At 40.0% G+C, this 27,998-nt stretch overlaps 1 protein-coding gene across 1 annotated transcript; it reads right to left on the reverse strand.

Moving 5' to 3' along the window:
* Positions 1–217: 217 nt before the first annotated feature.
* LOC111335969 (DDB1- and CUL4-associated factor 1-like) lies at positions 218–27,986 on the reverse strand. The gene is made up of 34 exons (XM_088760868.1): positions 27,640–27,986; positions 26,167–26,243; positions 25,559–25,749; positions 23,750–23,819; positions 22,919–22,986; positions 22,459–22,720; positions 21,285–21,481; positions 20,533–20,634; positions 19,814–19,972; positions 18,730–18,909; positions 17,262–17,468; positions 16,205–16,294; positions 15,287–15,366; positions 14,704–14,844; positions 14,369–14,471; positions 13,759–14,023; positions 13,363–13,505; positions 11,963–12,044; positions 11,080–11,174; positions 9,342–9,455; positions 8,949–9,091; positions 8,223–8,298; positions 7,984–8,045; positions 7,305–7,371; positions 6,388–6,459; positions 5,730–5,789; positions 4,869–4,951; positions 4,308–4,392; positions 3,677–3,910; positions 3,206–3,299; positions 2,716–2,820; positions 2,509–2,582; positions 881–961; positions 218–594 (listed from the first exon to the last, which is right to left on the reverse strand). Exons 1-34 carry the CDS (start codon positions 27,735–27,737, stop codon positions 436–438), a joined length of 4,119 nt encoding a protein of 1,372 aa, XP_088616994.1. The 5' UTR covers positions 27,738–27,986; the 3' UTR covers positions 218–435.
* Between the last annotated feature and the right edge of the window lie 12 nt (positions 27,987–27,998).

Raw genomic sequence — 27,998 nt, forward strand, 5'->3', positions numbered from 1 at the left:
TGGGAAGGAGTAGGGCACCTTTACATCCGTTTCTCAAAAATATGAAGGTGGCTAACAAGCCACAAAGAAGTTAAAGGTACCTTGAAGATTTCTGAGAAGTCGGATACCAAAAAAAGGTTTACTTCTCTCTTTTTTTTCTCTTTTGTTTTTTCTTACCTTCTATGCGCTCAGGACTGAATCTTCCAGGCAAACAAAACATTACATTTTTCTCAAAATCTTTCATTATCTACAGCAACACCGTAAGGGCGGCGACAGCTGGTTTTATTTTGATTCCCGCCTTTGATAAAGTCGTTTTTCCTTCGTCTATACAGTTAACATATCTTTCTCAAATTGTTTGTGATATACGTACATTTTTCAGAGATAAAAACAATAATATCAAATGCTCATCTTTGAGTTGAATTAAAAACCAAAAGATGGAAACTTAAAAGCTACGCTTCAAAAATTTGCAATATCACTGTCATCATCCGAATCATCGCCAGATATCGTGATTTCAATCTCGTCGTCATCATCATCCTCCTCCTCGTCGTCATCATCATCATTCTCATCATCATCGTCATCGACATCGTCATCTTCCTCGCCACCTTCGTCGGATTCCTAAGTAAAAACAGCAACGAGTTGTAATTTTGGTAACCTATATCAAACACGTGCCGCAGTAAGTGATGTGTTCTGAAGTATGCTCCAAAAGTCATTTTAATATGGTGGCGCATTAGTCTACAGCCAGTCATATTGTAGGTTTTTGTCTGCAAATAAGACACGGGCAATCACAAAACCGAATTCGCATTCCAAGATGGCGGTGTTACTTGTCGAATCCAACTCCATGATTGGTCCGTTCCTTACTTACAAATGATGATTGAGGTGAAAATCCTTGACATCCCCTTACCTGCTCGTCCTCGTCATCAGCTCTACGCATCCGCCCGACTTCGTACACACGGCAAACGCTCTCGTCTGTGCTGGCCTGGTTCTAAAAAGAACGTCACCGAATTTATATGAAATAATGTGAACTGTTGACATGCTGACAAGATCTCTGCAGTGATATCTTGCAACTTATGCAGTCGAAAAATGTCAAGTTAAGTCAGTCAGATGGCCCATATTGCTAAAGTTTCTCCCGGTTATCGTAGCGTGAGGCAGCTGGGATTACTGCTGGCTGCTAGGTTCCTAGGATTTGGATTTAGGGTGGAAAGTGGAGAAAGAGGGGGGGGGGGGGGAGGAAGGAACGAGGAAAGGCAAAAAAACGCCTGCCCGAAAAGTTGTTAAAAGGCGAAACAACTCCTGATGAGTTGTGCGTCACTGCATGTCCGAAATGAGCAAGTAACTGGAAGCGCTTTCTTACGACAACAACAGACACACGTAGAGCCAAGGAGTAAAACTGTGAGGCAATTTTCCCTGAAAAGAAAGAAACGGCTTCGACAAAACCTTCTCTGCGGTCACAAATATGCGCTGATATTTGTTGCATTGTATATTCCTTGAGTGTAGCTGCCGTTAATCCTTTGACGATGTTTCTTCCATTTGATCGTAAACGATAAAGCGGACAAACAACAGCACTCGAAGGTTTACCCGCCGAAATTCGTTTTAGTGCGATCCAGCATCTGAACTACAGTCGAATCTGTATCAAGCGGGGAATGGGAAATAATGAACATAAAAACACCAATATATCCCCTGAATGACTTCTTAACAAACCCTAAGAAATACTACTGAGTGATCGTTAAATACAGGGTAGTGGACAATACAAACAGGCCGTTGGGACGACCTTTTTTCGAAGGCTTTATTATCGCGAACTCGGAATGAAACGCCAAAAATACGTAGTAAATAGACGATAGACACTTGAAGAAACAAGACGAGGATATAAAAAGCCGGTTCTCGATCAAGATTGCAAAGATTAAGTCGAATAACATTGCACACACGCTGGGCTTTCTCTTTCTCTAATACAGAAAATACTGAGAAAGGCCACTACTCTCGCTATGTATCAGGGTTGACCGTGGCCCTTTAATGACCTCGGGCAGACGTAATATTCATTAACCCACCCCTCCCCCCTCTTTTTGACCATCGCTCACCCCCGATTGGTACAACTTTCGTTCTCTACCCAGCCATCAGGCAGCTATAACGTTCATCAAGATAATATCGAGCACTCGCTCGCAAAATTAGCAGGCTGCCAGTTCCCCAAGATAGAACGCTGGATTGTCGCAAAGTTTCTCTCCCCCCCCCCCTCAATTTCGTCAAGCTTCCCTAACAGTTTGCCGGTACCCATCTGTATTCTCAAGTGGGAGGAGGTACCTGCCGCTACACGTTTGTGACAGGTCAATTCGTCGGCTGAGGTCTAACGATCGAGGCGAACTGAAATTATTCATCGAAAGAAATCATAAGAAGAGAGAAGAGAAAAGAGGAAAAAATAGAGAAAAGGAAGGTAAAGGGAGGTAAACAAAAAAAGGAGGGAGGGGAGGGAGAGGAAGGGACTGAAAGAGGAAGGAAGGAAAAGAAAAGAAGACAGAGGCTTCCGATTTAAAAGCTCACCTCAATAACGGCTACAAAGCTGTCAGTTATATCAGTACACAAATCAAATATTGTCTTCTTTACGTCGATTGTAGCTGTGTAAAGCAATGAAAAAATTTCAGTATCCTTTACACACTCATTTCGCAAGCGTCAAGATATTTAAAAGTTAACTGATGACAAGCGTAAAACTCTGTTCTATTAAAATTTGTAGCCTGTCCTTCAGCTCACCTATTGGTTGGTAATCTGTTGCGTCAAAGGTCCTGAACGAGGTCTCGTACGGTCCAAGGAGCCTGGAGGCTAGGGGTATTTCCAAAGGATCCGAAATGTGTTTTACTGTATAGTACGGAAGAACACATACTCCCTTAATACCACATTTCATCATTAGCGAGATATCAGAGGCTCTGAGAAAAATTTTCGCAAAAAATAAGTTTGAAGTAACGGGTTGCACAAGAGACCCAGAGCTCCATCACTTTTCCAAACACCGCAAAAGTAGCTAAAACTTTGATGCAAAGTGGAATAATTGTTTACACAGTTTTAGATGTTCACCATCCCGGGTGAACATTCTCTGCTCTTAATTGCAATTGAAATATCGAGAAACGAATAGATCACATCATAAAGCTAATGACCTGGACGCATTACAACCACAGTATCCAGTCTGATTTATTTTGTGAAAACTTAACAAAGTACCAACGAATTTGAGAGGTAAACATGACCTTACCTCCATACATGACGTCACCAATATTGTTGAAGATCACGTGACACTGATCTAATGAAGGACATGTGTCCAGTAAATGGAAAGACCGAAGATCCCACTTGGTAGTGTCAAGGATTATCGGCAAAAAGAAAGCAAATTGTTCATTTGTAATGAGTCGCTGAAGAGATTCTAGGGGGGAGGGAAGGGGGGTTGAGCATCTCAAGAAACTGTAGTACTGCGTCGGTTGAGGAGGGGTTAGGGTTGGGGGTATAGCTTTAGTTCACTGGCTTGATAATGTAAATTGGCTGTCCATGGACTTTTCTTATGAGATGATAGTCCTTCATATCCATCTTTCTCCCAATTGACTGTCAAACTGAGCAGAGGGATCGAGATCCGTGAAAGGAAACCTGTGTGTCCCATTATTTTTCGTGAAACGTGATAAGGACAAATGCTTTACAGTGGAGCATTGGTTGTTTCAAAACAGGAAAAGGATACAATCTCTGAGTTGATAATAATCTCCAGCCCAGATGGATGAAACACGCCACTGACAAAGTTATTAAACTTGTCAAACTTATGTATAACCCGTTTCCCTTTAACATCCCATAATACTCCGTCATTAAGTACCAGGTCGTCCGTGGGATTGAAGGAGGCGAGGTTCTTTGAGTAGTTGTTAGTGTTGTTGCAATCGTGCAGAGTCAGAATCCGCTGACCCGTCGCAGTGTCGTATATCTGATAGTTGAAAATAAACTAGTTAACGATATCATCAGAACTTTACAGCATTGTATTGTTCAAATTATCAAGAGATAAAAAGGGAGTTTGGCAGAAAGGTACCACGAAACAAAACAAAAAACCCAAAACAAATCAGGAAAAACTCATACATTTGCGATAAAATATCGGTAAACTCTAGTTAGAGGGCTCACTCTCTGATTCCATCAACGATCTAACGATTAAATCTCGAGTTCGCTAATTAATATTTATACCTCTCACTAACCGTGTTCGACGTCTGCAATGAAAGTTACGGACTAAACTATTTCCACTCAGAATTATGGCCCAACTGCAACTTACATTACAGATCGAGAACTTCATGTATTTGGAAGTGAAAGTACATCATATGTATTAAACTCACGTGCGCAGTAGCGTCGTGTGTGCCAATAATTCTGTCTTCTGATAAATTACTAAACTTTACCCAAGTGTCTTCGCCAAATGGATGTCTGAGCCGTAAAGAAACAAAGTTACAAAATAAACAACGTTCTTATCAAATAGAGAAATAAATACATAGACGACCCATTACATTCCGCCTACTGCCTCCGTGTGATTAACACCAATCCTTTTTTTATTTTATTTTGATCTTAAAGCATTGATTGCCACAACTGAATTAAGTTGGAATTATTTCTCGTCTCCAGTACTTTAATAGAATTATTTTGTCCAAGTGTCTTCCATAAAAGAGGTAGCTCTGTAAGAACAATGTAAAACGCCTCCTTGTCTCTCAGCGATCCTCTAGAAGACGAAAAGGAATGTAAAATATAGGGAAGTATGCGTTTGTTTTTGTTTCTATGACAAAAATTGTAGTTTGCTAAGGGTGAAATCAAAATAAACCGAGGAACGCTGAGACACAAACCAGAACGCAAGGACGTGTCTAATGCAATGGTGGTACGAATCAAACAGTTTTTCAAGTTCAAAAACTTACTTGATTTCGAAAACGTCTCCAAATGACCAAAGGGCACATGGAGGGAAAGCAGAAGAAGATGACGTTAACAAAAGCTCGCGGTCCTGAAAAAAGAACAATGAAGTACAGAAAGACAATTTCAGTCCTAAATGAAGTCTTCAACACGGGCATGGATAGTCAGTTTTTAGTCTAAGAAACGTCCCTAACATCGAAAAACGCGCTTCAAAGCTGAATGTTGACAGGGTGCGGTGAACGATTTGTAAACTAAAGAATTAAAACGAGAACTTTACATAGCTAGCAATCTAAGTGACTTAAGGAAAAATTGTAGGAGAAAGCACAACTGCCATTTTCGTGTATCTGTGCACCAGTCTCCAACACCCTTACCTACAAGTTAAATATCTGATAAATGCTATTATTAAAAACTGGATCATTGGATAATGCAATTCAAGACTTTTTATTGGCTTAGCCATTATGGTATATGAGCCAATATACCATAAGCTACAAATATGGTAAGCGTACGCGTCAGCTTAAAATCAAAAGGGAGCTAAAAAATCCGGTTTCTTCTTACAAATTAATAATTTATTGGGGGCGTTTTTAATAAAACAATTATTCCACTCGCGCTTGTTGGATACGAGATGATTATAGCCAACTCGGCGCTACGCGCCTCGTTGGCTATCTATCATCTCATATCCAACGCGCGCTCGTGGAATAATTGTTAAATATACAACATAAACAGATAACAAATCGTTGAAAACGTTTGTACTGATACTTTCGACTCTGTTATCAGAAGAACTGAACCGTTTTTGTGCGTATTTGAGAACAGATGGTCTCTCTTTATATACGCAGGAAAAACAAGTTTTTATGATGCACGTGTATTCTCACCTTTGAACATTGGCACATAGAAATTGCTCTGTCTGCGCTACAGAGGTACGTCGCCTCTTCCTGCAAAATATAATTTTTAAAAGAAATAAATGAAATACAAATAACCATGCAGACATGCACGGAGCGGTTTACATTTAAAAATAATAAAAACAAAAAATGGGAATAAGCGTTATACACTTGACATGTAAATCGCATTGCATGCCCACATTATGACGTCAACATCCTTGACATAGGCCATATGCATTGTCCAAAAAAACTCGTCACCATGTTTGCACTGGCATATTTTGCTATCCAAAATTGTTGTGTTATGGTCACTCTGAATTCAAAACAGTCGGTAAGTTCTATGGTATTTCGCGTGTATTGTAATTTTTCCCGCTTAAGGTGTAATTTCTGTCCGTAGAAAAACCTGACTAATTGCCTAATTGGATGCTTACTAGGCTTGTTACTGGGACATTCGCGGAGTTTTAAATGGAATACCTATAAATTTATCGTTGCGTTTTCGCTTTCGAGTCTAACGCTTATGTGGTTCTGCGAACTACATAGTACGACAACTTACCTCAGTTGTTACAATCAATGTATAATTCATACACATACAACTACTGCGAGGAAAAGTTTGGCGTTTGACTTAAAATAAAAATGTGTAGATTAAGTTTCGTACCTGTCCAGTTATTAAGTTGTATTCCTTCAGTTCGCCTATTTGTGTTCCAAGTAAAACAGACTTGCCATCGGGCTGAGGAGAAAAAAACAAACAAAAAATTAGATACTACGTTTAAATGACTACATAAAAGCGAATACTTTATAGTACAAGACATAGTTTCCATTTTACTAACAGACAATCATAAAGGGTTCAAACCAAACCTTCTAACATCACCCTTTTAGGCCATGAGAATATAGGAAATGATCACCAACTAAAGAAGCTCTTGATTGTTAAACAAATTCTCCTTGTCAGCACCTCAGAAAATGTATAGAGAACAGTATGGAGAATATGCATTCTGATGTTGAGGTGTGATGAGCTGGGCCCTCATATTTGTGAGTAGTAAATTTGATGATGTCTGAGGAATTGTGTAATAGTTCATTTATCGTGAAAAATTCCCAAATGTAAGTTCAACTATCAGTTTAAATCGGGTTTTAATCTTCTTCACTCTTGAGGACCAGTCGTTGTTTATCACTAGGAAGGGACGGTGTGGTGGATTTTGGGGATCACATGGTTTTCAAGGGGGGGGGGGGACGGAGGGGAATCAGTCATCTCTAACAGAGTTTAAAGGAGCAACTATAGAAAACTGACTGCAAATGAGGGGGATCATTAGAATACTCCAGAGCCTTATGTGGGGGGGGGGGGGGGAGTCAGTTATATTTATTGTGACAAAACCAAAATCCTCCGAGCCCCCGCTCCACTCCCCAGGAGAAATAATGACCGGTCTCTTCTTAAGTTGACTTCAACTCTTTCGTGTTTGTCCAACTTAGCCAATCATGATCCTCTCCATCCTAGGAAGAGGACGTCCTCGATATCACTCACTCCACTAAGCAGTTATCGATCTTAATAGTCACACTGCACCTGGTAACAAAGAGACTTACTGCAAAACATGCACATGTAAAGAAGCTGTTTTCTTCCGTGTCGCGAATAGCCCTGAGCGGTTTAAATCTAAAGGAGAAAAAAAAAAAAAAAAAACAGTAAGATACAATCGAGAACTTAACTAGACACAATCAAATACTTGTTTTGTACCTTCGTTTACAAAATGCGTCAGAATTCTGTTGAGGAACGTTATCTTGAACAAAGAGATGTATTTCCCCTTTAAAAAAAAAGCGACGACGATTAGCCGGCGCTTTTGAAAAACTAAAGAAATCCATTATGGTGAGAGATTCTGAAAACCTCCGTCTAATGGGCTCAAAAATAGAGTTGAATTGTGGACAGGGTCTGAGTTTTGGGTTACCATCTCGCTCTGTGAAGAGAACATTAAGAATCACGTAGTGGAACACATATTTCCGGGCTCCATAACGCGATAGAGCACGTGGGATGTTGGGAGAACACGAGGAAAGCTTATACATTACGAGCCAAAGGCGAGTGGTTTATAAGCTAGAGCCCGGTAAAATGAGCTCTGTTGATTTTATGGCATAAATATGACAAATGCGGGTTCTAGAACCTGATAAGTAACCGCTTGGAGACTGAATTGACAAATCAGACGATGTCTGCTTTGTTCATTTATGTTATAATTTCCAATAGAGCGATACGAATTACAAATAAGGCCTCTCTCACCTTCCGTACACAAACCGTCTGTTAAGTCTGACGCCGTTAAATCCGCCATGACGTGGAATCACCTTCAGGAGGGAGAAAATATTTCAAGATTGATTATGGATAAATATTGAGGGCGAACACAGTAGAATAACAACTAACGCGACATCAGAACGACTAAGAACGATGATAAAATAATTGCTTCCTTCCCCCGCCACTGCAGCGAAATTGTTTCGTTTGAAGGTAAGATCATATTTACGTACCTCTCTTTGCTTTAATCTCGTTGTCATGTTCGATGGCGCGTAATATCTGTATTTTGGTTCAGGGCATTTGTGAGGTCTAACGATAGACAAATCGGAATTAGTTCATCGACAACAGTTTGGACCAATAGTATCACACTGATTGGTTCAAAGTTATTGAACTTGTACATCTGGGATTGGGGCGTTTGATCCAACAACCAGTCTGATTTCAGTATTCATGTACAAAATACACTGGATTTTTATAATTGACCGAGAAGAGATCGGTGTTGCTAAAATTACCACATTTCCAACCCTTTTCTTGGTGGTGCAAGAAAATTAAGAAAAAAAAAATAAGCGTACGCTCGGAGAAACAGTCGAAAAACACACAACAGAGTTTGAGTGAGAAAAGAAAAGCAAAACAAAAAGATGGTCTATTTGTCTTGAGTAGGCCTTGAATACCTTGTAGGCAAGCAAAATTTCTTGCTTGCTTGCCGGCCTACTGGGAAGAGCTGTTCAAGAGCTTCAGAACCATTTACATGAGTAGCTACCGTTAAAGAGATTGGCGGTGATGACCAGTAATTAGGCCATGCAAATCTCAAAAATAAAATCTGAACAGATGGCATTAAAAGGCCATATAAACGAGAGTGGACCGCAGAAAACAGGCTTTTATTGAAAACTCTGGAAGTCCCCCAAACGAGCCGAAATTCAATTTCACACGTTTTTGGCTCTAACAGACATAAACAAACGTACCTTAATAGGGAGAATGGAGGACCAGCGGACACAGGATTATTACACTGCGCATGCTGTTCGCGAAGATACCGTGTCACGATCATGTCCAACGTAGGAGGTGACGGCGGGCGTACAGGGCGAGGAAGATCATGAGGTAGAAGCCGCTGACAAAAACAAATGAGCAAACAAAGAAAGTGACTGACTTTCGATAATCAATATTATAACACGCAATATTAATATAAAAATATCATAATAATTACTGTAATATTATCCTTTTCGACTTATAATTTTAAGTAAAATAAGACAAAAAATCTTTCCATGAATTCGTTTGTTCCTTATGGCGGGGTGGGATAGGTAGACATCACGATCAGCCCTGTTATCCAGACCGCTCATATATCCAAACGTTGTATTTACCTTTCCTATGGGTGTTCCAGGGTCGTTGAATCGGTATCGCGTCAGGGGTGGAGTCCCGGGAGTGCTCACCGCAGAGAATGCCGGGGAAAGGCTTAAGGTGAGATTGAATCGAACCTGTGTATAGTGACATGGAACAACATGATGAGCATACGGTTAGTCCTCTACGAAGAAATTGACTTAGAGGAGTAAGATCAATACAAAGAGCCTGACTACTTGTCCGCCTGATTTACATGACTGACGATCAACTGACCGAGTGAGTAAGCAACTAACCGACTGAACGACTCATTGGTAGACTGACTGATGGATGGTCTGGCTGAATGACTGACTGTTGACTGACTGACTAACTGACGGACGAACGGACAGTCGGAAGGACCGACAGACGAACGAACAGTCAGAAGGACCGACGGACGAACGAACAGTCGGAAGGACCGACGGACGAAAGAACAGTCGGAAGGACCGACAGACGAACGAACAGTCGGAAGGACCGACGGACGAAAGAACAGTCGGAAGGACCGACGGACGAACGGACAGTCGGAAGGACCGACGGACGAACGGACAGTCGGAAGGACCGACGGACGAACGCACAGTCGTAAGGACTGACGGACGAACGGACAGTCGGAAGGACCGACGGACGAAAGAACAGTCGGAAGGACCGACGGACGAACGGACAGTCGGAAGGACCGACGAACGAACGGACAGTCGGAAGGACCGACGGACGAAAGAACAGTCGGAAGGACCAACGGACGAAAGGACAGTCGGAAGAACCGATGGACGGACAGTCGGAAGGACCGACGGACGAACGGACAGTCGGAAGGACCGTCGAACGAACGGACAGTCAGAAGGACCGACGGACGAACGGACAGTCGGAAGGACCGACGGACGAATGGACAGTCGGAAGGACCGACGGACGAACGGACAGTTGGAAGGACCGACGGACGAACGCACAGTCGGAAGGACCGACGGACGAACGCACAGTCGGAAGGACTGAATGACAAAGTGAATGACAAACTGACCGACAGACAAACTGACTGACGGGCTGATTGATTGACTGACTAGCTGATAGATTGACAGGTTGAATCCCTCACTGACCGGCTGACTAACTAACGGCTGGTAGACAAAGAAATGAACTGACGAACTGAAGGACATATCGACTTACTCAATTGGTCAGTTCCTTTTCCTATAACAGAATTTTACCAAAGAATAGCAGAAAAAATGACAATGATGATGAGGACTGGTACTGTTATTACGTGGCTATCGAAAATGTGACCGCTGTTTAGAGATTATTATAACATAACCAAAATAAAGCGCGCGCTCTGATTGGTCAATTTAGCGTCCCCCATTTGCCCATGGGTGTACGCTGCTGACGTGAGCAAAGACTATTTTTCCGCGCGCGCTTGTTTTTTCTGGTCGCGTAAAAGATTTGTTAAATAAAAGGGAACTCTTTAGCTACAACGTATCAATGTTATGTTATAAAACAAATGGTAAACACCACAGCGTACACTATTGAGTTATGGATGCACTTGGGAGGTTTGCTAAGCACTCAAGAAGCTAGAGTCGCTCTCGGCTATCGCCTCGAGCGACTCTTACGCTTCTTTCGTGCTTAGCAACCTCCCGCGTGCATCCATAACTCAATAGCGTACGCTGTGGTGTTTACCATTTGTTAATTATGTTTCCCTCGTAAATCAAGGGACCCTAAGATCACAGAATACACGTCACAACGAAAACATGGACCACATACTTTCCTATTAGTTGGTGTAGAGAGGAGATTTGATTCTGGTTTTGGGCCGGGTAGATTAGCTTCTCTCCGTAAAACCTCTGCAGTCTCATGAAGTCCTGGTCAAAAATAACCACATATTTGATTAGAAAATAAGCCCAACATCCTCAAGATTGGGGCAATTCTACTCCAGGTGTCAGAAGAAATTCCGGAATGCTTCGGTTTTGATTAACTTCCCTGTGATTGCTTCAGAAAACTCGCGCCACCTTATCAACCAATCAGATTTCTGACTAAAAACCAATGGCAATTTTGTTAGCCGCGTTTTCCCGCGCTTCAGACTGTTGCTTGTTTTTACTTTGAATTCTTATTTGCTCCCAGTGATATTTTCCTTCAATCTGATTGGCTGTTGTGATTGTTTTGGTTTCGGTTTACCACACTCAATCGAAATAAGAAGCAAACACTTTGGGCCAGTTATTTATGCGAGGTCTAACCCAAACCGCGATCTTACGCAAGCGGTGGGCCGTAGGCTTTTTTTATAAGAGGTTTGTTTTCACTAAATAAATGTCCTTCCACTGCAACCTTTCGGCCGCTCTTGACCGGGTTGACAAAAATAAATGTTGAGATAAAAGATTTCAGCTAAATTCCAGACAGTTTAGAATGTGGTTTTGTTAAACAACAGCTAAACTTTGTTTAATTAACCGGCCCTTAGTTTACAAGCCGGATCTAGTATTCAGGCTTTACCACAAAGATAGTTTCAGATGACAAGGGACTTTCGTGTCCAAATTTCAATGGTGTGTTATGAAGCGGGGATTGATCTAAAAATTTATTAAATGGGAAATTTTTCTGTAAGGGATTCCGTCTCTTGACCTGGTTTTCTCTTAACGCTCCACGATCTTCCATAACAAACCTTGGGTTGTAAGGTGACTGTGAACCAGTTGTAACAGCTCTTTTGCCGGATATGAAATGTGAGTCTGCGCAACAACATCAGCCTGCGAACATAAAAGCAGATATTTACTTATTGTGCTGTAAAATGGGTTTTCAAAGAGTCCTTCTTAAGTGAACTTCGAAATAAATAATAAAACTGACCTCATGGAAGCTGTCGAGTAAGAATAAAAAAAATACATAATTCCAATTCGAAAGCTGTTCAATTCACATATGATTTTTTGTTGTTATGTTTATATTATGCTTAAGAACTCGGTTCTTTATTGGAAAGTATTTGCATGAGATCCGATAGTGTTGCCATCTTACCTATAAGGAGGGGATGCCAGGATAGGGGACTCCCCTTTCATACCCCAGGGGTTTCATTAATGTTTTCAATTTGCCCGGTGCCTGGCCCTTAATGAAACCCCTGATACCCCCATCCAAAAAACAGAGAGAGCCTGAAGACTAGTTCGATGACCATCCATTTTTAAACAAGAGCAACAGAGTGGTAGACTCTGACAAACTCTAATTATTTCACACAAAACTTACATCATTGAAATTAGACTTTTCCGTGCGTTTGCCGTTCAAACGAAAGTTAATAGGGAGTTTAAGAAAGGACGACGGCGACGCCGTGGACAACGTCGCTTAAAAAATAAACTTATATTTTACATACGAGTCCCGTGATACTCTACAGTAATTTAGTTTGTTTCTCACGGTCAAAACTATCTCGAAACTGAAATTGGAACACAGCCTTCAATAAGAAAAAGAAATTTAAAAATCAGTGATCGACGTTCACGTTCTCTAGACAACGCGAAATTTGGTCATTTCTTGTTGCTGTTTTGCAGGGAGTGGAAAGAAATCTACAAAGATTTATAACGCACATGCACAGCCATTGTTCTGCTGATTAAACATTTTGTTTTGTGATGTTGCCGTTGCCGTTGCCGTCGTAGTTTTCTTAAACTCCCTAATAAACGAGCGAAGACGCTGTTAAAGCACCCCTTCCCCTCTCCACTCTGTGAGTAGACAGCTTGTGTTAATTAACAAATGGTAAGAGTCTTCTTAAGCTAGAGTCGCTCTCGGCTATCGCCTCGAGCGACTCTTACGCTTCTTTCGTGCTTAGCAACCTCCCGCGTGCATCCATAACTCAATAGTGTACGCTGTGGTGTTTACCATTTGTTTTATAACATAACATTGATACATTGTAGCTAAAGAGTTCCCGTTTATTTAACAAATCTTACGCGACCAGAAAAAACAAGCGCGCGCGGAAAAATAGTCTTTGCATTTGCTCACGTCAGCAGCGTACACCTATGGGCAAATGGGGGACACTAAATTGACCAATCAGAGCGCGCGCTTTACTTTGGTTATGTTATAATGTCAAGTTCATACCTTATTTATTCTGGATAGGGACGGGACAGCAGAGGAAGTGGCCAGGGATTTACCAGTGACTCTTTCCAGCAGCTCGGCAGCATATTTGCAGAAAAGGGCGTGGTCAGAAGCATTATCCTCAATAACCGGCTCTCGCATTAAAACTGAAAACAAAAAAAAGACAAACAACGGAGTTAATAAAATACGTGAAATAAAATTCTTATTCAGAAGGTCAAAAGGTCTTTTATCTTGCGCGGGTTCCCAGGATCAAAGCGTACAATACAAAGCGGGTAATAGCTCGAGTAGCCAAGCAGAACACAGAATCCAATTCAACTTGCCCGCAGGCACTCCCAGCTATAAAACTTATTTGCGCTGTTGAACAAGAGTGAAAAATGCACTAAGCTGTGCAATACTCACTTTGTAACTGGCCGCTGTTAAAAAGCTGTAGTTTTCCTATCACCTGTCTAATCTTGTCACTTCTCGACAGTCCACATAACGCTTTACAAGCCAAAGCACGAATGCAATCTGCATCAACCAAGGGCGTTTTCACCATCAGTAAGGAGAGCAGAACCTTGATGCCATTACTGGCCCTGACGCAGCCCCACATCTTGGATAAGACGTCGTCGCTGCTTTTGAATGCCGGCCTGGATTTCGACTGGAATTTTGCAACAGCTCCGCTTATCTACAACAAAAGAAGATGGGCGTGATGTTCGCAGCAATGAACACCACTTGAGCTGCAGTTTCAGGAATAGTCTCGAGGTAAGCAAACATTTTGTGTTGATTCCGAAGGTCTCTTAACAAAATTCAAATAGTAGTGTTCATTTACCTCAACTTTAACTAGATTTCATCATTCAAGAAAGACTCAATTTTTAGCGACTTCGTCATTACCAGGTCACTCGCAATATGACGAATTTTCCCACGCTCTACACAACATACAACGCGCGTATCCCTGTTTGTTTTTGTCGCGATAAAACTGAGGAACTCATAGGGGAGATACGGAACTTAATCAAAATGCGCTCATACGTACCCTGACTCGAGGTCCACACACACAGTTACAAATGACGTGCAAAGCGGCTTTCTGCACCTCAGAGTCGTTGAGTAAACTTCCTTCAGCACAACGCAGCAGAAGCCTAGAAAAAAAAGATTGTTCAAGATAACTTGATAGAACGTATAAAAATCTTCTGGCCTCTTGCTATCAAAAGTTTCTCACGGCTCATGAAAAGTTATCGACTAACAACATTTTTTTACTCCCCTCTCAGATCCTAGTCCATTGCAGGCATGATAATGATTTATTTTTCGTGGGAATTTCTCGAGTCTTAGTTTACGTCAAAATGAATTCTCTTCCATAAATCTTAATCATACCTTATTCCCTTTTGTTGTTCTCGTGAAGGAAGTTGCACTTCTTCACACAGCGCCATCTGAGCCTTAGGACCGACTGTCAACACAAACAGCATCTCTAACACAAGGCGGGTTACTTCGGCTGCTAATCGGATGGCGTCCGCTCTTGAATGAGAGGAAAGGAACACGAAAGGAGAGGATTAACAAGTTGGTTCTACCTTATTAATGTATAAAAATGTTAGTCGAGATATTCAAAATTCAAGCAAAGAGCAAAACATGGCAGTAATAACAATTAATTTCCATTTAATGTAAAACGATTACCCAATCGCTGGTTTGGCCTCAAAAATGGCAGTTAAAAACGCAGTGAGAAAATCTGTCGTATCCTTGGCCAATAATGCTAAAAGGTTACCTGCGTCTTTTCATAGACAGTTGAGAATCGCTACGACTCATGATCTGATACGATTTGGATTTTTTTAATTATAAAAAACATCAGTTCCTTTTATTGAAAAGATTTCCGAGAATTTCTATGTCCAATATTACAGACATATCCAGATTTTCCCGGACTCGCACAAACTCTGGAGTATGGTAACAAAAACCAATGACGTACCTATTACTTGTCATTCCCCAGTCTGACGACAAGGAGATTAACTGAAGCAGCAGTGTGAAACCTTGAAGTCTGTTCATCATCTTAAGGAAGTAAAGAAAACATTGTCAACAATTGGTAACTTATAATTTGTCAGGAATTAATTGTCAGGAATTATAATTGGTAACTTATAATTTGTTGGCAACGCCAACGCCAAGAAAGACGTCGATTACAAAATTAATTTATATTTTTTGTTAGAATTTCGCGAATGATTGCACGTGTTTACCGTCTCTTACTATACCACATCACAAGTTCAGCATAACGTATGTGAGCAGCGTTGAGTTCCAAATGGAAACTTCAATAATTTGTCGTCGGGGTTTCTGTTCTTGGACCAAGCAAAGTTTTGTGATTTCCCGTTGTTGTTTTGCAGAAGGCAGCTGAGGATCTGCACAACGTTTTAGAACACACGTGCTGAGCAACTAGCTCTTTTGTTTTGCCACGTTCTCGTCCTCGTGGTTTGCTACAGTTTCCTAATAACATACGAAAACCGGGGCATTCTGACACTCTACGTAGCCGAGAGACTATGGAAGCTAGTTATGGATAACTTAGCAAAATGCACCGATTAGAATTCCAGCCGGTTGGATAGCAAAGATTTTCATATTCGACAATTTCGTGGACTATCCAAGCAAAACGTCTACAGAAAGGGTGTAATGGCTAATGAACCAGCCTTGAGCCAACAGTGTGATTGTGAAAATGAATCCACGCTTACGAGCATTGGTGAATAAAATAAAATACAAAACAACGAAAAAAAAAAATTCTCACTAGAGGAGTTTCAGTGCCGTTATTTGTCTTCCACCCAATAAACCAAGATACGCCATTGCGAAATACCCAACTAGGACCATGAGAAACTTTTTTCCTTTTGCGTTATTTCAAAGATATTACCTCAACAGGCTCCCAACGCAGCGTTGTTGGAGCGTACTCTAGCATCAATTGACAGTTCTCCATTACATTGCCGTGAGAGAGGGAAGCGGCCTGAAGGACAAAAGTTGATGATAATGAGAACTGAGTAAAGAAGATGAGTTGGAGTTACTAAGCTACTTAAGATAAAGGCTGTAATAAAATAAAAAAAAGCAGATAAACAAACAAACAAACAAACAAAAAAACAAAAACAGTATCTTTTAGGTTTTTCTTTCTCGTGTAATCATGAGTCAAAGTTTAAAAAGATTTGCAGTGTTTATATGCGAGGCTCATAAAGTAGAAAATTACAGAGTATGGGTTTGATGGTAAACTGACATTTCACTCGCCCCTATCCCTGCCAAAAAAAAACATTGTCAAGTTTAAGTGAACTCTCGACTTCTCTGAGCCCAACAACAGCCCAACAACTGGCTCTTTAAACTAAAATAACATATTGTATTTTCTTAAGGGAGGATGTGCAAATTCACTCCAAGAATTAGGAAGTAGGCCTAGATGATGATGATGATAGAAGGTTTATTAAAAGTATTCAAAAATGGCACCCAAGTGGTGAAATACATGTGAATTTACAAGTATACTTTAAATATTTAAAAAATACGAAAATCTTACATTTGACTTTAAAATTAAGAGTCTAAAGGGACTGGGAATTACAAGAATCGGCAGTTACATACCAATGAAAAACGCTTAGGTTTGCCTGACTACAAGAACTGGGCGTTAGACGCCATTGTTGGAAAGAAAGATTTTTTAAATCTCTCGGTCCGGCATTTAAAGAGTGATACATGGTTTTTGTTGCGCAACTCATAAACGTGGCAATCGGCGCGCTTTGGTGGAATAAGGTGGTACAGCCGTGACCCAGGCACACAGATACCGCCCCAAACTTTCTTGCAGAGTTCGTCTCTTCTTACATTTAGGCGAGTGGAGTTTGCAGCCACAATGGCGTCTTTGTAGCTCAGCGCCGGAAATAATATACGCAGAGCTCTTTTCTGAACTCTTTCGATCATGTCCTTGAGGTAATTGAGATATTCACCTTGTAAGCTGGAACTGGAACGGGTGGTGTTCCACCCTCGTTCCTTGCAATAGATCTCCTCAGCGCATCTGCCCTGATGTGAAGATGGGCGTCGAAGTATCTCCGAAGAGCCATACAGGTGTGTTTTGCAGTCTGCCGGCTGCCGAACACTTCATCATCACTTAGCAGTTCAGCCTCGTCGGGACGGAGGATTGAAAGCGTACTTAGCTGCCAAAATCAGATAAAAAAGGAGATTCTTGGTAAATGGTTTGCAACAGGTAATATTTGTTGTTTTCAAGATGCAAAAGTTAGTGGAACAAAGCCGTAAAATTGATTTCTACAAGACTGCGCAGTGTGGAAATGCAAACACTGCGTATACAAAATTTTCACTGATTCATAGCGGTCGGCATATCTCTAAACTACGTGTGAACAGTTAACAACAACCCACACAAGTAGAGGTGGCTAATGGTAGATATCCACTGACCGGCGAAGCCGCGAGGTAAATATCTACTGCTAGCCAACGACACAGAGGTGAATAGTGCTGTTGTTGTAGTTTATGTTAAAAAAATGAAATAACATGCCCAAAAAAATTATTTTAACTTCTTTATTCCTGGCAACGATTGCAATAACTTCGAGCGCAAACCCCGCATGGGCGGATAGTTAACAACTATTCACCGAAGTGGAGATGGTTAGTGGTGGTTTACCTCGCCGCTTCGCGGCTCGGTAAATATCCACCGCTAACCACCGACACTGAGGTGAATAGTTGTTTTAGTATATACTAAAACAGTGAGATAATATACACCACCAAAAATTGATTTGAAGGATTTCTTCGCCTGTCACGGATGCAAACCGGGACGCCATTTTTTCCCGAGTTGCTCGGAAGTAAATAGCAAAGGATATTCTGAGTTCGACTAGTCAATCAGAGCGCGCCTTCAACGCTATCCACTGTTTTAGTATATACTAACAAAGGATATTCGGTATTTGAACAGCCAATAAGAGCGCGCCTTCAATGTTATCTACTGTTTTAGCATATACTAAATTACTAGGTTTGACATTCGCTATCCTTCTATTTCTTTATACATCGCAAAATATTTGGAATTAATGTTATTAAGACACATTTCTGAAACAACCAGACAGGAAAGGTCACTGAAAAAAAAAAGACCTTATGGTGTGATCCTACAAATTTGACCTAATTATGTTGACATCACTACAAACGATGACGAAGTTTCAGCTTGCCATCAAAAGGGAATGACACGCGCGCAAGAGGGAAACACTCGAAAGAAGACACTCCTCGTCCGTAACATCTCGCTCACGCAGGTCGATTTTAAGTGGTGCACTTGCACCCAGTCCTTGCGCAAGTCATGAAAACGTCCAACAGAATCCATCAACCGTCATTTTGCCTTCATCCAAGCGATTAAACCACACGATCCACTGTTTCTCTGGGGTCCAAACTGTCTTATGTAATCAATAAATGCAAATGACTAATTACCTGGTTCACAAGCTTCCGCAGACCATCATTGCTGTCGAACAATTCCAGCACTGCTCGAAAGGAACAAGTGAGTGAGAAAAAGAGAGTTGCGTGACATCTGCCCGAGTCGTGAGAACATTCTAGAAGCCACAATGCATATCTGACCATGTCACTCAACACAGGGTTGGGCAAGAGGGACACCTGAAACAAGTTACACAAAAACAGTTAAGGAAGCTCCGCAGACCCATTCCGTTTGTTAATTTCGTGAATCTCTAACCCGCGCAGAAAAAAAAAAAAACCGACCAGAATTTGATCATTCGAAGTTTTTTTGTGGAATTAATAAGAGTTTTGTAAGCTTACACTTTTTTTGTGATCATCTTTATGTTTCTTAGGGTTAGTCTCTCTTCTTATATACGAATCTGTTCATCCATTAACGGTTTTTTTAATCACTCTTTTTTTTTTTACGTGATTCATGTGGTAATTAGTGCTGTAATGTTTTAGCTAACTTTGGGTCATGATGGCGAACAGTCGAAAACGTTTGGTTTAAACATTTTAATAATTTTTTTCCTAATCTTTTAGCCTTGTATATAGAATATCCTTTGGGTCATACGTTTAGCAAATATTAATAAACGAATAAATAAGTTTTTTTTTGAAAGATTGATCAGGGTTTTAGCCAGATTTCAGGACAAGACGAGGGAAGTTTCGAGCCGCTAGAGGGGTCTGGGGGCATGCCCCCCAGAAAACTTTGAAATCTAGAGGTTTAGGAATGCTCTTTTAAGGATTTTCCGTGGCATTTTTCTTCAGAAAAGTCAATCTTTAAGAAAAAAAATTTAAAAAGGCCAAAATTAAGACGAGGCAATGGCCTCGTCTTGCCTCATGCTAGCTAAGGCCCTGTTGATGAAAAATAAGCAGAGAAGTATAATTCGCTGTTATTTATGTTTAACGGAATGATACTCGTTACCTCTCTTTTTGAAAGCACTGGTCGGCTCATAACTCACAGAGTAAGTGGTAAGTTCCAAATTGCACTGAATAATGTATTCCTTACAACTTAAAATCAGAATAAAAATCAGAAAACTTATAAAAATATAATAAGAAAAATTCTTACCCTCTCCATGGCGTCCTCATTGTAGGCGAGATAATACAGACACATAGAACATCCTGTGGCGGCAACTGATGGGCGTGGCACCTCTAGTAACCGCTGGACACCGTTATGGGTGACAAATTCTGTGGCAAACTTTTTGTGGCAAAGAAGAGATGCCAAATACTGAAAAGACATTAAAATAAGATTGTTTTTAAATTTTTATTCTTTTTTTTTTTTTTTTTCAGATCTCATTCGGTACAGTGCAGGTTGTTTTCAAGTGGTGTTTATCAAGAGTGAAAAAAGTGGGAGAATTTCTAAAGGTTCGTTGACACAAAAGACACAGTTGTAGTTGAACTGCGTAAATCGATCGTAGGGCGCTTCCGACCCAGAGAAAATCGAGAATCGGAGTCGTAAGTGGAGTCAGAAGCTTCTGATTCCGCTTAGAACTCAAATGCTTACGATCCAGAGAAAACTAGCTTGTTGGAATCATGAGCAGTGCCAGTTCTCATGGCATCCGATGGCTTATGAACCCAGCAATTGACTTTTCACATATCAAAAGCAACGAGGTCTTAAGCGGCATCTGTACTCTGCTTCTGACTCCAACAGTTTGATTTTCACAGGATCACATCGCTCTGCGCTTCTTGTAAGGACACCTCCGTCAGTGAAAATCAACTTTAACGACATAAACCCCATGAAATTCTAAACGTAAAACACAAACCAAGACCACACTGTCTCATTCATACCTTAAGGGCTTCAAAGACAAGTTGTAGGTCCACTTGGCCTTTCAATGTAATGTAGTGCATCACAAGATCCAGGGCTTTAGATTCGAACACAGTTGGCAACAGCTGAATTGAAATGTTCAAAACAAAAATGTGTCCAAATGAAGAAAGGAGGTAATTTCTAAAGAAACTGTAGTGCTGACTTGGTGATGAGCATTACGAGATAATTTAGTTAATCAACAGAGTTTAAAATGCAAATCGGCAACCCCAAGAGTGTCGACGTTTCGAGCGTTAGCTTTTTGCTCTGACAAAGGGCTAACGCTCGAAACGTTAGCTTTAGTACTCTTGACGGTGGCCAATTTACAAGATGGGTTAACTTTATCTCGTGGCAATGCTCTGGTTGAACCACACACATTTTACATTCTTGGACCGGAATTAATACTGTATTTAAATAATTAGTTTTAAGCAACTTGCAATCTGTCTGAATCTTGATCTAGAACAGCAGGAGATCAATAAACCCTTTTGTGTTTACTAGCCTAACACTTGCGAGGTCTAAGGTAAAATACTGACCTCTGGGTTACACTTCTGAGACTGACAATGGCCAAAAAATGTTCTAATGTTACCTTGTGACACTTTTAATAAAACTTTATCATAAGGACAACTATTATCACAAGATGATCACAACGCACTTCAATGGTAAAGAACTTTGAAAGCTCTTACTGTTCTTTATATCACATGAAACATGAAATGCAAAATTGTCTCGCAATAGCACAGACCTCCTGATATTCCCCCAGGGGAGTCAGATACTGTAGGATTATTCTCTGCTGCATGCCAAGGGTCAGGGGGGAGAGGGAAAAGGACATAGGGACTATGTGGTACCCTCCCTTAGCTGAACAAATTGCATTTCCATTTGAACGGAAACCCTTGCTCGTCTTTACTGGCGATGGATGTTTAGTTTGTAGACAGATTTTACCTGAAACAAAAAAATATTTACCAATGAATATAACGGAAAGTGAGCCAGCTTGTACAGAACAAAATACCTGGCATACCTCCTTCTTTCCATCCCCTCCCTCCCTCCCCCATCATACAAAAAGAACAACAAAATGGAAGGAGGGGGGGGGGGCAAGAATTAGGGCAAAGCACTAACATATCATAATCTATTCTCCACCCAATAATAAGAATGGGTGAAAAAAAAAATGTTGGGGAACACTTCTCATTATCCGAGTTATTGTAACCAGGAGAAGGGTTAGAGGTGTAGATGGAATGAAAGGTACTGCCAACCCCCCCCCCCCCCATTCTGCCCCCCTCCCATTCAAAACTGAGAGAAAAGTTTAACCCGTAAACTCCCAGAAGTGATTAACATGTAACCTCTCCCTATAATATCCATACATTTTCCAGCAAACAGGTGATGAGATAATCCAAGCTAATGACAGGTGATGAGATAATCCAAGCTAATGACAGGTGATGAGATAATCCAAGCTAATGAGGCATAAGTTGTTAACTTGATCTAAACACCAAATTCTCACACCTGATTTACAAGGCAATATTTTGCAGTTAGAAGGGAGGATTAACAATCATCTCTTGGGAGTTAGAGGGTTGAGAAAAGGAAAAGTAGCTTTCCAATGTTTTCTAGAAAAGAGTGAAATTTTGAGGCAAAGAAAAACTCCACTTTGCAAAGACTCTATTCCTTCGAAATGCTTCTCAGGTAACTCCTCCAAAAGATCTCACTTTTCCCAAAACAAACATAGTAATATACCAATTCGACTCACTACCCTTGGGTGTCCAAGTTTTCAAGCCCAAAGGACCACAATGAAGCCTTCATGTTACTAACCAGCCACATCACCCCAGTTTGAAAGGACACACTTTAATCAACATGAAGTCGTAAGGAGGTTCAACTTCCAAGCAGTAGGGCAATCTGAGTAATAATATAAAAAAAAAAAGTGAACTGACCCTTTACACTGTAGCTATTGACTTCTTCCACTTCTCCATTACACAAACCAGATATTTCCCCATTCTGTGGCACAGTACATGACGGACCTGGCTCGGCAAGATTCACTCTCTTTATCTTGATATTCACACTGTTACCACTTTCGTTTTTGTTCCTGTTCGTCTTTGCTTTGAGAATAATCCTGTTTGACAGGTCTGTCACAGCAGGTTGAGTTAGGTCTGACAAGTCCTTTAATATGTGCAACCGCCGCAGCATACAGGGAACCTAAATTGCAAAATTCAACACATCTTCCTCAGTGTAAAAAGTGCTTCTTTAATGGATGATCATTTCCTATATTCTCAGGACCTTAAGGTTTGATTTAGGGGAGAAATTAGATGTTTGTCATCCCCTTTTTTTAAATTAACAACAATAAATTAAAACCATTTTTTCCCCTATTTAGAAATTGAAGTTATACTGACTCACCAAGGTGGAGTTTTCTTCTCTGAATACTGCAGCAATATCCTGGCTTTCCATGGCAAATGCTAAAAGGCCTATTGATCAATTGATAATAACTATCAAAGTTTCTGTTACCTGAACCTTGAAATTGAAAACAACCATAAATCCTCTAATAAACCCCCCCAAGGGGCTCATTCATTTCAGGCACTCTAGAGGGTGGATTACTAGAGGGTGTGCTTAGTATAGGGGAGACTTGTTAGAGGATTTATGACAATTCAAAATGAACTGCAACAATACACATTAAAAGCAGAGAAAATGGAATATTTGAATCCTCAATCAAACTATCGGTATCCAAATCACAACCTTGTACACTTCACCTTGGATAGCCCAACTAAATTACCCTTCTACTTATACTCAGTTAATACATGTAAACATGCACACAAAACTGAGGTAATTCGGAAGCTGAAGATGTGCACAAATTAGGTAATTCTAGTTTTCCCCAGGAGAGCACTTGATGCTAAATCCTCATTGATGATGTAATAGTTGGTATAGTTAGTACTAGGGGGGGGTGGGGAAGGGGGTAGTAACACCCCTAGTTGCTTGTTAAAAATTATATTTAGTCAAGTCAGTTTTTTTTTTCAGGGTGGGGAAGATAACACCCCTAGTTGCTAATTAAAAATTACATTTAGTCGGGTCAGTTTTTTTTTTCTAGGGTGGGGCGGGGGGTAGTAGTAGTACCTCCTATTGCCAGTTAAAAATTATATTTAGTCAAGTCATTATTTTCTTGCAACGGTGACCTAAATGTTCAAAGCTTGAAGCACTGTGAAAAGTAATACCAGTAAACTATGCTATAAATACCTGTGGCATACGATCTCAGGGGTTCCGAGGCTTCTCTAGCCCATTTGCATAAACGACTAAGCATGGCTTCCTATAATTAATAAAAAAATATGGAATTACTCTTTTTAACTTTCTGCATGAAAGTGAAGTGACTGAGAGCAAAGAATAATTATTTTTCAAAGTGTACCTAATAACATTTCTAAGACACTGCTGGTAATAAATTTAACAAATAATAATAAATTTAAAAATAAATAAATTTATTAATAAATATGTAATAAATTTATTTAATAAATATTTATAATAAATATATATTTATAATATAATAAATTTATAAATAAATTTATAATAAATTATATTAATTATATTATATTAATTAATATTAATTAATTATATTAATATTAATTATTATATTAATATTAATTATTATATTAATTATATTATATTAATTATATTAATAATTAATAATTTAATAATTAATTAAATTTAATAATTAATTTATAATTAATTATAATAAATATATTTATAATAAATGTATTTAAATTTATGTAATAAATTTATTATTATTTATTATTTTCTGTCAAGCTGACTGCCGCAACCTAACCTTTATGGCAAATTGAAAGCTAGTACAAGTAGCATACACTAAAACCGGAAATAACGACAAAAGTTCCAGGTTAGTACATTATAATGGTATTGTAAAAGCATTTAAAATCTTTGGGTGGGTGGGCAGGAAAGTCAGCAATGGCGGATGCAACAAAAACAACTGCCCTCCCCATAGGTCGCATGACCTAAACCCAGGCCCCAGTGACATGTGAGAAAAACATTTTTCACTTATTTCGTTCCACTCGGCCAGTGAAAAATCACTCACAATTCATGTTTTTATCTTTAGTTTGATGAAGTAGCAATTGCATGAATAAAATTTAAGTTTTTTTTTTTTCTTGGAGAAGGAGGCAGGGAGGTGCTATGTTGTAGAAACTGGATATATTTACTTGGATTTTTATAAAGAACTCAAGCCTAAGAAAGAATGTAACACCTTTAGCTTATTTACCCTTTCACTACCATAAGCTCATTAGTAATTCTCCTAACTGTCTGCCGTACAATTATTGTGATGTTACTTGGGAGAATTTGGAATTAGATCATCTAATAATCCCCTACTTTACATTTTCCTTTATCCTCATCACTTATCAAGGCTGTGCTCTAAGAAAAAGTGAAAGGAGCCCAGTGCTCTGAAACTTTGAAATACAGGATGCCCAGCCTATGTTTTTATATAGAGAAACTAAAATTCCCAGGTCACCCAAGAACGAAAGTAAGGCGCCAGGGGCCACCGGGCGCTGCTAGACCACAGCCCTGCTTGTCTGCTTGATTTTGTATTAAGATAATTTTATAACATAACCAAAGTAAAGTGCACATTCTGATTGGTCAATGCAGTGTCCCCCATTTGCCCATGGGTGTACGCTGCTGACGTGAGCAAATGCAAAGACAATTTTTCCGCGCGCGCTTGTATTTTCTGCTCACGTAAGATTTGTTAAATAAAAGGGAACTCTTTAGCTACGATGTATCACTGTTATGTTATAAAACAAATGGTAAACACCACAGCGTACACTATTGAGTTATGGATGCACTTGGGAGGTTTGCTAAGCACTCAAGAGGCTAGAGTCGCTCTCGGCTATAACCTCGCGCGACTCTTACGCTTCTTTCGTGCTTAGCAACCTCCCGCGTACATCCATAACTCAATAGTGTACGCTGTGGTGTTTACCATTTGTTAAATAAGCAGAAATTCTGTCTTCATCGCTCATGAGAGTTAATAGGTTAAGGAAATTTTTCTAATCTTACCATATCTTGAAAAACTGCAGCACTTTCCAACCCTGGCATGGCATTTAACAACACTCTTGCTGCAGTGCAGTTCAGATCAAACTTTTCCACAGTGCTCATGATATAAGAGTTCACTAGTTTGTCCATAAATTCATCATTTCTGAAGAGTGTCTTCAAAAGATGGCCTAATGCACAATCTGGGTCAGCTCTACCTGAAATGTTCACCATAGAGAAAACAAGAGCTGATTTTATTACGGATAAAAATGAATTCCAGACTTCACACTAACTGAGTTTGAAGTTTGCATTGTACATTACGGACCAAGTCTTTTTTAGCTCTGACTTAAATCTGGGTGGAAAATACAAGATTCTGTCACTTAACAGTGCGGACTGAGGATATGAGTCTAAATTGTTGCATGTTATTTTTCCTTTTCATGCAAAATGTGTCTTGGACCTGTTTCATGACTGGCAGGCCTTGGTTGGCTTGAGCGCAATCACAAGAAAATTAATCTTGAGTTAACCCTCCTATTATCTGATAAGAATACCTTAAATGATCCCTGTCTGTAATAGATGTTATTATGTATAAAACATAAACAATGTGTAATGTCTAAAAGGTAGCCTTGCAATTTTACCTGGATGTCGATCGTCAAAAGGATCTGGATCTAGTTTATGATACGCCTCATTCTCACGTTCTACCAGCTCTGCTATCCTACATGAATAAATTTCAAAATGCAAATGACTTGACTTTATCTACTGCAAGGCTCTTTGTTCACTTTTTGTAGAGACCAACATGAACAATGTTATTGATTGTACAGTTCCAGTAAGTATTCATACACAATCTTAGTGTCTATAACACAAAGATCATGATCAAACCTTGAAACTAAAAACTTCTCTTCAGAATCTGGCACACTAATCATTAATGCATTGTCTCTCACATTCATTTTCTAGCTTTCCAGGCTAAGTTCTATACGTTGTGAGAGAAAAAAAGAAATTTTGGTGCGTAATTACTGCCATGTGGTAACCCCAAAACACTGCACCACAGGCAGACCACCGTATGCTCGCTAAGTGGAAGGTCAGATACAATGAAATATATGAAGTTCATATATTTTGAACTGCGGTATTAGATACGTATGATGCACGATCCTCATAGTAGATAGCCCTATTTAAGCAATAGGGAAAATCAGACCTGAAAAAAATCAGGCTTGTACGGGATTCGAACCACTGACCTCTGCGATACTAGTACAGCACTCTACCAATTGCGCTAACAAGCCAACTGGGAGCAGGCAGTTGAGTTGATTCGTAATAAACCCGTGAAAGTGATAAATCAGATACAATGAAATATATGATATATATTTATCATATATAAATAGATGAACTTCATATCTTTCATTGTATCTGATTTATCACTTTCACTGGTTTATTACGAATCAACTCAACTGCCTGCTCCCAGTTGGCTTGTTAGCTCAATTAGTAGAGCGCTGCACTAGTATAGCAGAGGTCAGTGGTTCGAATCCCGTACAGGCCTGATTTTTTTCAGGTCTTCTTTTCGCTATTGCTTAAATAGCACTATCTACTGCGAGGATCGTGCATCATACGTAAGTGGAAGGTATTTGTTGACATGTAAGACAAACTGGAGAAACCGTCTTAAAATTTACTATGGTCATCATTGTGCAATTCGTAATACTTGTTTCAAAGCATCTTACCGGATGAAATCGACTGCATCGCAACAGCTACTTGTAAGATTCAGGAAGTGTTAGAAATTGGGCCATTCCATTTAGAATCTGCACCCCCCCCCCCTACTGAAGGCTTTCCTGTAACATCCCCCCAGAAAATAAATTTTTTAACCTCCTTCAGAATTGCCTGAAATTACCCCCTTCAGAATTTTATGTAGCTATCAAGCAAACCAATTGAACCCCCTTCAGAAACTACTCATGGGAATTTCTGTCAAGGGTACTTTATGGCGACCCCTCTCAGAAACCCCCCATCCCCCTAAGAAATCCCAGGCCTTCAATAGAGGGGGGGGTGCAGATATTAAATGGAATGGCCCATTATTACTTTCTTTTTCTTCAAGTTACAAAATATTACAGCGATTACACTTAACAAACCTTTCTAGCGTTTTAACGGGTGAGACGTTATCCTGATCTTCCCTTCTCCAAGTTTCCAAAAGAGTACTGAGTTCAGACGTGCTGTCCAATGCAGCCATGGCCAAATCTACGGATTACCACAACGAACTATCACTTTGCAGAATTTCGAAGATCGAAAAGCCCGCCATTTTGATCCGAACGATATCATGACACATAATTACATAGTTGTCTTCCTCGAAAGCGATCCCCCTTCCTTGGCATAAATGCCCTAATATTAGTGCAACAGACTTCGTTGACTGTGCCACAATCAGATGTACCTCCTCTGTGTAAACTATATTTACCACGAAGATTAGTCACATGGCGAGTTCGGACAGTGCTCG

Source organism: Stylophora pistillata, chromosome 5 (assembly GCF_964205215.1).
Source record: "Stylophora pistillata chromosome 5, jaStyPist1.2, whole genome shotgun sequence".
Classification (NCBI taxonomy): Eukaryota; Metazoa; Cnidaria; class Anthozoa; order Scleractinia; family Pocilloporidae; genus Stylophora; species Stylophora pistillata.